The sequence below is a fragment of the Acartia tonsa genome, chromosome 9, assembly GCF_053477335.1.
Source record: "Acartia tonsa isolate MP-2025a chromosome 9, ASM5347733v1, whole genome shotgun sequence".
Classification (NCBI taxonomy): Eukaryota; Metazoa; Arthropoda; class Copepoda; order Calanoida; family Acartiidae; genus Acartia; species Acartia tonsa.
Window position 1 is genome coordinate 45,705,463 of NC_137268.1, and position 16,358 is coordinate 45,721,820.

At 32.6% G+C, this 16,358-nt stretch overlaps 1 protein-coding gene across 2 annotated transcripts in view; it reads left to right on the forward strand.

The window, feature by feature from the left end:
• LOC145329057 (cell adhesion molecule DSCAM-like) overlaps positions 1 to 16,249 on the forward strand; it is a 72,305-nt gene extending 56,056 nt beyond the window's left edge. The window contains exons 9-15 of one of the 2 annotated variants that reach the window (XR_013882760.1): positions 507 to 641; positions 1,027 to 1,231; positions 1,382 to 3,036; positions 4,121 to 4,405; positions 4,833 to 4,926; positions 13,300 to 13,881; positions 15,520 to 16,249. Coding sequence is in view for 1 of the 2 variants with exons in the window: in XM_080173077.1 (XP_080029203.1) it covers positions 507 to 641; positions 1,027 to 1,231; positions 1,382 to 3,036; positions 4,121 to 4,405; positions 4,833 to 4,926; positions 13,300 to 13,511 (2,586 nt within the window). In the remaining variant the exon portion in view is untranslated. Of the gene's footprint in view, positions 1 to 506; positions 642 to 1,026; positions 1,232 to 1,381; positions 3,037 to 4,120; positions 4,406 to 4,832; positions 4,927 to 13,299 lie in introns of both variants that reach the window. The other variant, XM_080173077.1, reaches the window with a different exon arrangement.
• Positions 16,250 to 16,358: the final 109 nt, after the last annotated feature.

The following is a 16,358-nucleotide window of genomic DNA, read 5'->3' on the forward strand; positions in this document are numbered from 1 at the left end:
TCTCGTAATCAATGTATAAATGGCACTTAGAATTCGAATTTCGATCTGAAATTTTGCATGAGTAATCCTTGGTAGGTCTATTTTCCCTAAATCGAACAAAAAGTTGGAAAAATAACGGCTAACAGCTGGCGGCTCAGCAGTTTAGTCACTTTTTGGGCTATTTCCAATGCAAATCATCACGAAACCTATCTCCACATAATACTATTTTCTGCTCCCAAATGTTTTCAAACGGTTCTAGCCGGTATTTGCTGGTACTAGAAATCTAAAAATGTTGTTTTTGTATCATTTCACATGATTTAAAGCAAAAATATGTTTCAAAAAGTTGATAACTACGTAATATAAGACAAAGTCTTATGTTCAAATGGTTTTATCAGGTTTGTGGGGAAGAGTTTATATTGAGTTTCTTTCTGTAATTTTAAGATTAATTCCTTTTATTAATATGAAAAGAATACTTTTATATTAAAAGGTTGCGTGATTATAAATTTAAACAAATTGTAACTATTTAGGAGGGAACAATGTTGAGCTTGTCTGCAAGTGAGGGTGCTGCTGTCAACAATGGAGTGTACACCTGTACTGCAACAAACACTCTGCACGCCACAGGACGCCAGCCTGTCCAGAGACAGGGCAGTGCCAGCATCCAGGTATAGTTTTGTGTATTAATTCAAATGGCTCAGAATTAAAAAAAATTATAAAGTAAAAATAAATTTAGTTATCCTTTGAAATAAAGTAGTAACTAAGGTGTTTTTATCTGTATCTATAGATTTTAATAACTACTGAACCGATTAAGTTCTCCATTTTATGGAAGCTTCTTAAAGGTCTCTGAATGGTTTTAGACTATTTTCTTGGTTACCTTAATCTTTCAATATTTCTTGATATACAGCTCCTAGATGCTAGGAACGCAGCCGCTAGTATAATATAATAAACCATTTTACAAAGACCAGATAATTTGTGAGATTAGAATTTTATGTAGTATAATAACCCTTAATTTCAATATTCTCCAATTAATTTTTTTTTACATAATTTTAGGTCGCAGTTAAGCATGCTCCCGGCACTACATTCATCACCCCCGAGAAGCCGACCGTCATGGAGGGTGACAGGATCACCCTAAAGTGTGGAGCTAACCCTCCTGGCTACCCCCAGCCCACCTACACATGGTCCAGAGAAGCGTCCCTGACAAGCGTACTTGCCACTGGAGAAAGCTTTACTATTGATGGTGCTAGGCTTGATTCAGGTATACTTCGTTTTTGAGGAGTTTTAGAGATTATACCTGCCAAAATTGGCTTCAAAAATAAGGAAATTATTTTGACAAAATGTATATTTAGTACACCTTAAAGCTTTTATCTTTGTGTGTTATTATAATTCATAATTTCTTTTTTTTTAGGTGGAAGATATTTCTGTCGGCCAAACAACATTGCCGGGTACGGAAGCATCGGCGAGACCGTGTTAAACGTCTACCAGCCGCCCAGGATGGACAACAAGCTGCTGAGCACCATTGAGAAGCGTAGCGGCGACACAGGCTACCTTGTGACCTGCTCAGCTGTGGGCAAACCCAAGCCACAAATCACATGGTATAAGGACGACGTTGAGATCAACCCCGAAGAAAGTGATCTTTTCCAGATTAGCGTCAATGTGATGGATAAAAAGGATGCTTTTAATGTCATCTCAACACTCAACTTTATCGGCCCCGGACGCTTGGGCAAGCGCAAGCTAATGGCTACTGATAGGGGCAACTATATGTGTAAATTCCACAATGAGGTTGGACAAGCGAACAGTACGATGCTCCTGCGCATCCAACACAGTCCCGTGGTCCGACATCAACACAATAAGGTTGCCGCTGATCTTAACGAGCAGGCTATCATCCCCTGCCGCATGCAGTCGTATCCTGCCCCGCGTTTTGAATGGTCCAAAGAGCACAATGTTCTTATTGACCGCCAAGGGTACAACCAACAGCTATCAACCGTTGAACAAGAAGATGATATTTACGAGGGAAGACTGGAGATTGCTCGTGTCGAGGAGTCCAACTACGGCCAGTACGCCTGCAAAGCTTCCAATAACTTTGGTGCCCAAAAAACTTTGATTACACTTCAGCCACGTGGCAAACCGGAACGCCCTGACACGCCAGAGGCGGAAGATGTTCGCCCTGACAGTGTACTGTTAAAATGGCGCGAAGGATTTAACGGAGGATTTAATGAGACTACCTACAATGTTCAGCTGACCGATGATAATGGCGGTCTTTCCAAGGATATTGACTGCCGCCGCAAAAATCCCTGCAACATATCTGGCCTGAATCAGTATACCAAGTACAGTTTTAAGGTACGGGCTGTAAATATCCGCGGATTTTCTCCCTACTCCCGCGAACTGTCTATCACAACTGCTGTGGATGTAGCCAAAATCCCGAAAGCCGAACATATCTTCTTCGAGACCTCATCCAGCCAAGTTTCATTTAATGTTGTCAACTACCCGCTGGGACTTGTCGCCAAAATCGAGCTAGAGAACCCGGACAAATCCTTCCGGCCGCACGCCAAGCTGGGCATGAACGACCGCACCTTCGGCCAGATGATCATCGAGGACCCGGCCGTTACTGGCGTCCGTGTCAGGCTTTGTCTCACTAGTGATGACACACTCTGCGGCGAGTATGGTTTTGCTGAAATTGTTGAGGTTCGCCAGAGTCCGTACACGAACGGAGCCCTGCCCATGGAGGGTGTCATTGCGATTGTCATCTTCGCCGGCATCCTAGCCATTGCCGCTATCGGATTAGTCATTAAATGCTGCTTCTGCTCTACACCCAACAAGCCAATGAAGTTGTCTAAAGAAGACATAACTGGACCCAATAACAGACTTCAAAATAATTTTAAGAATTACGCCATGGACTCTAAGGGAGTTAGCGCCAAGGACACAGCTGATTCCCCGGATTTGATCAAATCTCAGATGTATGGGCAGTACAATTTCTCGAACAATGTTCCTGGCGCCCAGGTTCCTGCTGGATATGATCAGAGCTCTTCAAACTCACACAATGGCGGTTCTGTTAACTCACAGGTAATATTATTAGGGATCTTAAGGGATAAGACAATGGCCGATAAATTTATGTACATACCCATTAACCAATGATGATACACAAATTACTTAGCCTTTCTGTAGATTACAATTATTTGTTGAAACGTTTTAACTCTCAACTTAATCAACCAATCAATCGAAATTCACTAAAGTCCACAAAGTTGTTAAGCCAACGAAAACGAAAATATTATTATAAATCTTAGGGGACTAGTGTAATAAACAGCTCATTGTTCCCTCTCTCTTTGTAATATAATACCTTTAATATCATGGCTAATATTTGAGATAGTTGATAAGAATTTCAGCAATTATGTACTGATAAGTGAATTTGAATTGAGTATTATAAAAAGTTTTGGTGTCTTGTTTTTAATATCAAAGACGCATAAAAAGGGATAATACTTAACCGAAAGGGGAAGGCCTATTTATCTTTAATACTTTTTAAGATTTATTTTAAGTAGTCCATATAAAAAAAGCATGCTCTCTGAATGTCAATGCTATTTTTAAAATTGCCAAATCTAAAAAGAAATCTTCGATTTTTTTGTGGAAAATCCGCAAAATAAAAAAAAACATTTACTTATAACCTGATGCATTAGTGTTTCATTTCACATTATAATAACCTAATGCATTAGTGTTTCATTTCACATTATTTATTAAAGGACATGTTTTTAATACTTTTGGTATTAAACATATGATTTGGCAACTTGTATTCTATATTATGACAAATTGAATTTAATGGCCTACCATTTTTCATGCCGAATTTTTCAACAAAGAGAGACCCTTTGTTTTTAAAACATGCATGTTTCTTTTAAATACCTAGCTACTTTTTACCTTTTGTAACAAATGCAACCTATCATTTTTTTAATAACAACAATAAAAAAACACATGTTCTATAGGTATGTCTTTAAATGTTTGTGCTTAAAAATCCGGTTAAAATATTCTCAATTCAAAATAATATTTCAACAAAAGGTTTGAAAGCATTTATCTTACATTTACGGTTGCATTCTCACTTAAATAAAGGTGCATTTTTGCTTTTAGATTATTTAGATAAATCTTACATAAATCTATTTAGGAATCTCTGTGGAACGTCAAGCACCCCATGCCAGCGGTTGACCCTGGAATGAACGGTTTTGTGACGGCCAGCGGCTACTACCCGGACGGTCAGGCTGGCGGCAACGCTGCTTACGGCCAGGCGGGTCAGTACGGCGGCATGGAGGGCTACGGGGCGGGCCAGTACGGCGGTATGGACCAGGTGGACGGTCATCCTGGCGGATATCCGGGCCAGTACGGCGTGGCTAACAACTATGGACAGCAACAGTATAACTATGAAGAGTACACACACTATCCACATCCAGAGGTATAAACAACTGTTGTTGCAGCCAATCAAGGATGACAACATCCATAAAATCGAAACTGTCAAAGGACAAACTTGTATTTTTAGAACTTTATTTCAGAGATGCGTTGCTTATAACATTTTATCTTGTTATAAAACATAAAAACATCCAGGTTTTTAAAAAGGTTCAAAATCAACATGTTTTAAATGATGGTTGATACGGTTTCTAAAGGTTAAAACAGTTATAGGAATCATCATGCAAAGTTTGAAATCGATAGGATAATTCTAACATGCCTAAATTAACGAAAAGAGCTAATCATTACGGACCGACCTTAACTAAAGAAAAGCTTCTCTTTGATAAAGGGAAAATTAAGCCAGAATTAAGGTAGAGAAAAAATAATGAAATAGAAACAATGTGACTATAAAAAAACTAATTCTAATGATTTTTCAGGAGTATATAAACGAGAGAAATCGAGCTTACCTATCACAGAACGGAGATCAGTACGCTATGCCGAATAAATCAAGAAATAGACTAGAATCAGATTGTAAGTATCTTGGCTAGTATTAAAGATAGTTAGACTTAAGTTGTAGGTTCTTAAATTATTATTTACTTTCCTATTAACGACCAGTGATGAGGGAGGGGACATTGTGCTGTTTATTATTCTAGTCCCCAAGATTTTATAGTAACGTTTCCTTATTTGTTGGTTTAACAACTTTGGGGACTTTTAATGAATTTTGAATGGTTGGTTAATTGAATTAGGTGTCAAAACGTTTCAACCACTAATTGTAATCTACAGAAGAGGTAATTTTGTGAATCATAATCGGGGATGTACAACCTTCTGACACTCAATTAAATTTGTTAAGCCAACGAATAAGAAAACGTTGTTATAAAACTTTAGTGTAATAAACAGCTCAATGTCCCCTCCCTCCCTGCAAATACACACTCACACACAAAATAAAAATTATGTAGACCTAAACATTTCCTTAAAAAGCATAAAAAAAATACTTGATTATTTAAAAGGGTAAATATTATGGTTTTAATGACTCTATTTTTGTAGACATTGTGTAACAAAATTATATTTGTTTAAGTTATTAATTTATTATAATGTTATTCCAACACAAAAGACGACATTTGACTTCACATTTATGTATGCACACCACATTTTTCCATCAGCTGATCTTTGTTTACATTGACGTACATTCAATTGACATCTGAGTTCCAATGTGAAAGGTCTATAGCTGAATTGTAATGATTATAAATATGTTGTTCTTATTGTGATTATTAATTTACTTTGTGATTTTTTATGCTTTTAAGGATTGTTTGATTTCATTATGACTGACTTTTAATATTTTCAGACACCTTAAAGCATTCTTTTAGAACAATCTTAATGTCAAATTAGCTAAAGTTAATGTAAAATTAATGTTACTTAATGTTTATTAAAAAGTAACTAAATTAATATATAAAACGTATCTAAATAATCAAAATCGTGGTCTCTTTAATATTTTCTATTCTAAAGGTAAGAATCCTTTTTCAGTTCTAAAAGATTTTATTAGCGATTTTCATTAAAAAACGTTTGCGTGTTTTTTACGTTAATTCAATTCTTTCTTTCAAAGGCAAGGCATTTAATTTCAACTTAATTTTTTCAACAAGTGAATTAAAATGTACTGCTAATTGGTGTTGTTATACAGTGGTGAGTTCTTATGTTACTTGTTACATAACATATCAGGTTAGTGTTAATAGTACATATATCCATTGTTAATAAAACCACCAAACTTTCAAAGCTCATTAGAGTACCTCTAATCCCTACTACAGTTATTATAGTGTAGTAACTTAGGGATTAAAATTCAAAGAAAAGGGTTAGTCTAAATCCATTTCTCCTCTTCCCCCTCCTTCTCAGGGTGGAAGTTAAGTTCTTTTGGAAAGGGGTTTTATTACAACCCATTCCTGCTCCCTTTCATCCCCTTTTTGTGTCATAGAAAAGGAATAATCTATTGAAAGGTTTTGTACACTTCAAATATGTACTATTCATCTTTGTAAATCCCTCTCCCATAAAGTGTAGAATACAACCCTCTTCCTTTTACTTCTCAAAAGGTAGACCATTTGTGATTTCACTGTATATTATGGTTGAGTATTTATCAGGGCTTTTGTGTCCTAATTTATGAAGCTTTTATCTTCATAGATAAAAATTCTTTCTAGGGTACAAATATAAAATAAGAATATATTTAAGGAAAACTACATTCCTATTATTAATATACCTATTCTTGTTTAATTGTACATTCACATATTACTGTATGTTTTCTTTGATTCTGATAATATTAAAGGAAACATTACACTCGTAATATTCTAAACTTCTAAGAAGTTATCATTCACAATTATTTAGACCTCTTCTCTTGTATGTTCCTCCCTGTTCAATTGTTGATAACAGGTTAACAAGGAAAAGGAATAAAGAATGTTGCTATCTGGTTCTGTGTGCCCATTTTGTTACATCGTTACATAGTAACATACTCAAAGGGGTTTACTACTCCTCCACTTTGTTAAAAAAAGGTATTTCATTAGAAAGGGTTTGTAACCCCTTTTCACATTTTCCTACCCTCATCATAGGTGGAGCTAATTGTGGTAACACACTTCTCTGAATTTCCCCTCCCCTTTTCTTTTCACTTAAAGGTGGAGTCAAGGAAATATTATATTATAGTTTATAGTTAATGATTTATCTTAAACCTAGTGTTGAATATATAATAAGGGAAATATATCTTTCCCAATTATTATTCATAATTCTACCCTCTAAATGATTTAATGGTTTTTATGAACTAGTTTGAAATCATTTTTATTGTTCCCTTCTACTTATCAGAAGGAAAGACTTGGTTTAACATACCTCCCAAATTATTTATAATTTGCTTTGTTAGTCAAGGACAAAATAGTTTGGCTATATCATAAAATCTCCAACCCAATATAGATAAAAGGCATAGATAGCATTTCTTCTCCCTCTTTATTTCTAAGTGTGGAGCTCTTCAAGTCTATTTACCTAATTTCTTGGGGCGGAGCCTTTATGTAAGGGGTAGTAACTCCCTATACAATTGTTGTGACCAAATCAAACGCTTAAATATTTTCTTACTTGTATGTTTTAGAGAATTAGCTATGTTCAAATTATTGTAAGTTCACAGTTTAATTGATGTAATAAAAACTTTATGAAATATTATAATTGTTTATCTCTAAACATTTATTTTCATACTACTTATGGATGTTGTCATCCTTGTCATTGTAATTTCTGACATTAAGAATATCTGAGAAAGGAAAAATCCATTCATACTCATATTTCTTACCAAGTTATTACATATAATCCTAAAATCATTCACTATCACGATTTAAGTGTACGCTACTGGTGTGTATGATTTACTATTTTGTATTGAGTTAAAGTTTGTGTGTATCAGATACAAAACTTTCTTTTCTTGTTTTCTTTGTCTTTTTAAGGAGAGTTTTGTTTTATCAGTACAGATTACAATTAACTTGCAAGAAATTTTGTGGCACAAAGTATTTTGTTAAAGGAGTCTTGTACTACCTAATCAAATACTTCGTTCAGTTTTTGTTGAATATTTAATTCTGAATCTTCATTCTCAATAATTGCCTATTCAAGCATAATCATAACTGAATCATGTTGTCATATAAAAATTTGAGTTTTTTACCCTTAATACCTGAAGAATCTGAATCAGGTTATAGCAGCACATGTTCATTGAGTAATTCAGGTGCTTCAAGTTCTGACCTTTCACTTCCAGACTTGAATGATAATTGTACTATTACTGAATTGGACTTGTTTCTTGCCAATGCTGAAAAACTGATTTCTAGACTAGAAATATATGGCAGTGTATATTCAAATTCTTCTCACTTGAATAGCCATTTTCTATCCTATGAACATTTAAATGTAAGGTTACATTTTGCTCAAGCATTAGCATTTAATATGAAATCTATTACACATATTAAAAAATGTTGTGCTCTAATTCTTCAGATTGAGGAAAGTAAACTTGAGTGGCTAGTTAACTGTCCTAATCATCTTTTTCTATCTCTTACTAAGAAGACTCAACTTGATGTTTCAGCTGACATTGATAGCATTTATGAAGTTGGTTCTTTAGAGGTTGATGTTATTCCTACCAATCTCATACAAAACTCACATGAACTTCATGATAATAATGCTAGGTTTGACAGTTTTGATTTTGCTATTCCTTGCAGAAATACTATTTCCAACTCTTTACCTAAAGCTCAGGATCAGTCTTCATTCTCTATACACAGTAGTTCTTGTTCTAGTCATATTGAAAACATCAATCCAACTCTGGATAATGAAAGGAAGAAGGTTGATATTGTTGATAAAGTTCTGAATAATGAGATGTATTATCTTTCCAAGCTTTTGATTGCTACTTCCAGTAAGGATTTGTCTCATTCTAATTTGGTCTATTTGCACAATAGCCATGTTCCTGTCGTAGATAGGCAAATATCTTCACTTCAACATTCTCTCAGAGACTACATTACTGTCAAATTTCATGATGCTAAGTTAGCTTTATCTGTTGCTGATGTAATTAGGGATGCAATTAATTGGACTGTTGATATTAGACATCTCTTTCTCTCTAAGGAACTTTTCAAGAAATCTCAAGGCCAAAAATTATATGGTAATTTGAGTAAGTTTTCTACAGATCCTAATATTGACATTTACAGATTCTTCCATGAATTTGAGGCTTTAACTATCGATTTTGATTATTCTGCTGAAAGAGCTGAATTTTTGTATTCCAAGTATCTTGTTGAGATTCATCAGGACGAAGTTACAAGATACATGCATGATTATGAAGCTATCAAATCTTACATGATTCATAAATATGGAGATCCTAAACCTATTTTAATGAATCTTATCCAACCTTTAATTGATTTAACAATACCTGACAATCATTCCAATCCTGCTGTTTCAGTTCCATACTACAGAAAGTTTCAAGCTGTTCTTGAAACAATAAATTCTTACCTAGTTTCTAATTCTGAACATTCAAAGGAGTTTGAGGTGTGTATCTTTTCACAAGAGTTTCTTCATAAACTCTTACAGCTCATGCCTCATGATGCTAAGAAAAAATTCTTTAAGCAGATGGATTCGATTAAAGAGGATACTATTCATGTTAAAGGTAAAATAGCATTTAATGTTCTGTTGGATACAATCAGATTTCAGTTCAAAATTCATGATAGAATCTTAAAGCATGATAGTTCTGCTTCAAAGTATTCCAATTGTGACGAGGAGTCATGTATCTCCTATCACAAAAGGATAAAGTCTGTTAACATATCAAAGCAGCCAATTGCTGGTGGGAGATTATTTCCTTGTGTTATTTCTGGACACAATCACAGTGTAAATGAGTGTTCCAAATTCCTCAATCTTTCAACACAGGAAAGAGTTAAGCATAGGAAGGATTTCATATATAAACATTGTGCTGTTTGTCTCCAATCTTCTCTCTCATGTCATGGTGGTAAATGTATAAATATAAAATCTGTTCCACAGATTTTATTATGCAAAGGGTGTAAATCTATGAATAAGATTAATCCTGAAAGACCATGTTATTCTGTATTGTTTTGTCTAACCAATTCACATGGAAAACCACCAGACTCTGAAATCCTAAAAGGTTTGGAAATATACATTCCTGGATTTAAACCTCGTGTAGGACAGAGAGTTTCTATGGAAAAATTTCAAGAATCAAGATGATTAACGTCTTGTTTATCACCATCTGGTTGCATTCTGCAAAAATATCTATTTTATTTCAATACCTATCAACTTATATTTTGTGATTTTAATTTCATTGTAATAATATTCAATTATTTTGTTAAAGGTTTCATTAAATATTTTGTGAGGATTACCTTATTTAAAAAAAATTCTATTTTTATTAATACTGAGGATAGATACAAAGAATACTTCAACAAGTTTTAGAGAGTTTTATCAGTAAAGGGATTATTAGATACCTAACTGAAAAGCTCCCAAGTTATTTACACTATTATTATTATGGTAAAGGTTTTTCAAACAATACAACCATAAAAATGTATTTCTATCTATTTGTCAGTAGAGGTTTTATTATAAATCTAACTGCAAATATGAGTTATTTAATGTTATTATAGTACAGGTTTTTTTTACAACCTAACTAAATAACATAATTATGACAAATCTTATTTTCAGTAGAGGTTTTATGATAACCTAACTGTAAAAGTATATATATAATTGGTGTTATTAACAGTATGGGTTTTACTAAATAACCTAACTGTTTATGAGGAATGTACGCTATTGTGTTGAAATCTTTGTTGCGGGAGTGTAACAAAATTATATTTGTTTAAATTAATGATTTATGATATTATTTCCACACAAGAAGACGACATTATGAGTTTCGCAGCAATCCCACACCAGCTCTAAATTGCAATATATTTCTATTAAAAATTGTGATTAGTAATTAACTTTGTGATCTTTATGCTTTTAAGGATTGTATGATATTTAATTATTACTGACTTATTATACTTTCAGACTCCTTAAAGCATTCTTTTAGAACAATCTTAATGTCAAATTAGCTAAAGTTAATGTTCACAATCTTAATTATATATTCTATTATTGTCTAATTAAAACATATAAAACGTATCTAAATAATCAAAATCGTGGTCTCTTTATTTTCTATTCTAAAGGTAAGAATCCTTTTTCAGTTCTAAAAGTTCTATGCTAAGATTTTGTACGTGTATGCTTAAATTTTTTAATAGCGAAGCTATTCTTAATTTATGTTTTAAGAAGTTAATAACATATGCAAAGCTCAATAGACTTCCAAGGGCTGGAGCGAAAGGAGTGTTTAGTGTTTACCCCTTAAAACCAGGGAGTAAGGGAGGGGACAATGGGCAATTAATTCAATATAAGAGTTATCAAAGAAAGGGCATGCAATCCAGTTTAATCAATAAATTTGTAGGAAATTATAAAGGGATTGTTAATTGAATAATAGATTTCCATAGCGTCATGTAAAGTGAAATCACGACTTGTTTTTGATGAAATATATTGAGGTTTTTTGGTGTGATTTTTATATTAAAAGATTACTGGACTCGGCCAGCTGCTAGCAAGAAGATGACTGCCCCTTTTTATTTTGTTTATTTCCCTTGCCCCTTGCCCCCACCTCCCTTCTCCCCGTCTGCTACATTCCAAACTAACATAACGAGTGTTTATTTCCCCTCCCCCCACTTCCCTTATCCCTTCTCCCCGTCTGCAATATTCAAAACATTCATAACGAGTAGCGGCATTCTATGTGCAAGTCCCCAAACTCAGTCAGAAACTGCTAAATTCTTGCACATTCCCTTTAAGCCAGTCCCCAAAGTCTGAGACTCCTAAAAATTGAATATTCGATCCATTGTCCCCTCCCTTACTCCCTGCCTTAAAACCCTGAAAAATTTTAAAAATGCATTGTATTATCCCCTCGAAATAAAGGGCTTGGACATCATGCTAAGTTCTGTCTTTTATTGTCTTACTCTTAACTTAAATAATCAAGGTTATTCCTCCCCCCCCCCCCCCCTACTGCAGAAGCGTAAAGTATCCTATCCAATCCAAATTTATATACACTTCAAACCATTTGCGAGATCTTAATAAGAAAATCAAAGAGAAAAACATACTACAGTTACATATACTACTTTACTCTAACTGAAAATAAAGAATAAATAAGAATAATTTTGCTTGGCCACTTTACTACAAGTATGTCCTTGTTAGGACATAAAAATTAGTGGGGTTCGCTGACAGACTTTGAAATGAATGAGGGCTAGCGTAGACTGCGTGGGGAGGGACATGCAATCCGAAGATAAAACTTTAATAGGTTATTTTGTACCGAGTTCTTTTAAACATGGATAGTTATAGATAGTGATTTTTAAAAAAAGTTAGGTTTTAAGCTATTTTTAAAAATTTACACAAAACTTTCATAACATAGAAAAAATTCTTTATTAAGCTTGTTTAAAGAATGCAAATGCTTTTCTATGATAGCTAGAGGTTTTTCATGTACTAGTAATTTTATATACACGGATTTTTAAGGCTACATTCAGTTTTTTTAGTATCATAGTATTATCAAACCTTGTATGCTATGTTAGACGCATGATGGTAAGGAATGCATCGGCCAAAAAACAGGCACAACTTATTACAATTTATAATTAAGCCATTGAGTTAAGCATACCATGGTTTAAATAATATATGAAAAAAATAAAACATGCAATTTTAAAAAGAAGCTTTAAAAATTCCAAAGCATAGGTGCACATGTTTCTAGTACCCTAGTATTTTGCCTAGAGGAATCATTCTAGTATAGGAATACACACAGGGAAGAAATAAGACAATGGACAATAAATTCATGTAAATCCCCAATGACGATAAACAAATTTACCCCTTTTGTATGTTAAATTAGTTGATAAAATCAAGGTTGAATAAAAGTACCCAAAGAAGTACATTGGGTACTAGTTTAATTTACAGTTCAATATCCCCTCCCTACCTACCTTATACCAATATCACCCATAATCATACATATTTTGTTATATTTCATTGGGTTTGGTTGGTTTATATCCACCAGCGTATGCTAAATAGAACATATGCTATAAAAAGGTCTACTCTATCATTTACTGTATCGGTTAGACTATTATGCAAGCAGTGGCGTATACAGCGATTCACCATGGGGGTAACCTTAAAAGGCAAAGAAGGGGAAGGCAGGCAAAAAGAGAAAATTTATTTGTCTTTTGAAATGTTTTAATATTACCTTTCAAGTCTGAAGCTACCACACAAGGTTTATTGAAAGTTATGAAGCCAACGAATGAGATAACATGTAAATAAAGCTTTAACAGTATAATGAAAGTCCCATATCCCCTTCCTCCCCATCAATTAACAGATTTTAATAATTTTTCTCTATTTCAGACTCAGCTTATGGAGATGTATCGCACGGTCACGACCCCTCTTACAACGCCCATGATATCAGCGCCGAGCTGCGGGCGCAGACCGAGGGCGTAGCCATCACCACCAACATGGACGGCGGGCCCGCCTATGGACAGGACAACATGATGATGGCTCCCGCCCCCGAGGGCTACAGCACCCCCTCCAGAAGGGTGATTCGCGAGATTATTGTCTAGAAAAAATTTCAAATTTTTTTTAGGCAAATCCGCGAATTTGAAAAATCAAAAGTGAAATAATTAGATAACAAGTATATCTCTATCCATAGACTCGTAGCTGAGTAAATCTGTGATAAACCTGGTCTGTGATACGAAAAAGAAAACAAGCACGCCTGATTCCAACTTTTAGACAGTTGTTTTATTTTTCTTACTGTTTTTTTAACAGTTAAATTATTTTGTTAATGTTGTGTGATATAGACAGACAGTTGTTTTTACAGCATGAAAATTGCATTCTAGAAATTAAATTTTGAACCTAATTCTTCCAAAATTAGATAGAATATTTTCACAAATGTGATATAAAACCCTTTTTATGATACATTAAGCCTGATAGGTACATATATTACATGTTGTATTAAGCCCTCTTTGAAGTTTTTTCTTATACTTTGCGATGTTATCTAAGTAATCTTTTTCGGACCCCCCCCCCTCCCTCTTCAATTTTCCTCAATAATTTCCCTATTTTTAAGTTGGGATTTTGAAAGCTTATTTGTTAGACTAATACAAATATCATAAATGAAACAGAGGATTTAAAACCGATTTTGAGCAATAATGTTGAAAATGTTTCCAACTGAAAAAAAACATTAGGATTTTTTCCAATTTTGTTTATTTTCTATCAGCGGACAACTGCCTATATTATAATGCCTAAAATTTAAATATTTTTCTATTCATTGTTTCTTTCAAACTCCTAACCCTATATGCCTATAACTTGATTGGATTAATGCAAGATCTTTCTTATAAGATATTTGCATACATATTATCATACTCTGATGTTTATTCCATGAAACAAAGAATTAGAAAAGATAATTGGGTGATAATTTAGATTATTTGCTGCTTTTTTAAATACTAAAATATCAGGTATTAGATTTAAGATTGGTTAAAAATAAAACACAAATTTCCTCTCAAATTTGATGCTTAAAATATTTATAAACTTTTCTAGTATCTTTAAAACCGATCAATGTCTGCTGGATTAAAACCAGCTCTCAGCTACACTGAAAAATCATAATTGTACAGAAAATTTTCCACATATATTTACATTAAAACATAAAATTAATGGTAGTTTTGTTTCCGGGACTCTCGGGGCTAACAAAAATGGTTTTAATCTTATAACTTTTATTTTTAATACCCTACAAAAATGAATGCTAGAAATATTTTTTGTGATGTATTACTTCTGATGATCTAATAATTGTTCTCGTTGAAGCTATCAATGATTAAATTATTGATCTAATTGATTAAAAAATTGAAAACGCGCGTGCTTTGAATAAAAAGATGTTCTTATTAAACAACGAAACAAATTCAGCAGAAAAAATGAATTCCTGATATTAACTTGAAAGGATTTTGCTTTTTTAGATTGTTGTTCTTTTCTTTTTTACAATTGCTTTATTCATTTTTTTTAGCAGCAATGTCGATTTTCTTTAAGGGAATTATCCCTACACTAAAATTTATAGATTTTTGCAACATCACAAAAACGTTGTAAATCTATAATCAAGGTTGGTTTAAAAATTGGAGTGGGGGGGGGGGGTAAGGGGTTTAGGTACGCTACATACATTTTCTGATTTTAATCAGACATTTCTTGTCTTTGGGTGTTAATACATTTCTTCGTTTAACTATTAACAGCGAAAAAAAATACATTTCTTGATATATTTAATCACAGCAAAAAATTAATAAAAATCAATAATAATCTAAAAATTTTCTAAGGGTAAAGATTAAGTTTTGATAGATTTTTTAAAATTATTTGGATGATTTTTAATTTTTTTTTTTGGAAGAAACACTTGGAATGTTTGCAAATCTAATCAATTATAGTGTATCAGACCCCTTTTTTTAACAGCATAGCTACTCAAAAGATTACTAAAATTCCATAGGAGTATGTCCAAAATAAGTATGAGGTCAAATTATTCTTTTCTTTAAAACCTATGAATTTATTTCATCCTTGTTATAACGGGCTCAAAATACATGATGATATGTACTTATAAAGGTGCAATAGATAATTAAATAATAATTCTTAATTTTGTTAAGAATTTAAATAATTTTATTGAATTTTGTGCCAAATTTTGGACATAAATATTTAAATAATTTCATGTTTGTTTTATTTTTCTGGATTCAATCCTTAAAAAAATTCTTCAAAATATCTCTTTATGTTAAAATATAAATTATAGATATTTTGATCGTTTAAGGATTGGCCTAGAAAAAATAAAATTTGATTTTTTACGGTGGCTTATTTGCATTTATTTTAATATTTCTCTTGGAATTATAAATATTTTAAGAAAATTTAAATAGTTTTTTTTGCGAATTTCACTAATCGAATATTTTTGATACCTCTTAGTAAATAATTTAGTTATTTTAAGTTTATCAATATTTTCTTAATTATTTAAAAAACTTAAAATAAGTTTAAAAATAAAATGTTGCTCATATATACATTATTGAAATAAATTGTGATCTCATACAAAAATGAATCAAATATTACTTTGTAAATAGTTTAAAAATGTAGATAATAATAATGTAAATAATATAATTATTTTCCTAAACTGTACATTTATAAATATTATAATAAATATGTCTTTTTAAGACAGTTAAATTTTTATACAATAATTAGGTTTTTTTGCTTAAATTTAAAGAATCAGTACAAACAATTATGTTTAAATGATAAATTTTCATATTTTTTGTCCAATATTAATTGAAATGAAATAAATATTATTCAAATAAAATTCTATTTTTTGGCTTCTTAAATGTGCGTAGCTACTTGTTACATTGGATTGTCCTTTAATCTTTGCTTAGATATAAATCTATAAGATTATTTGGTTCTATTGGGGTCTT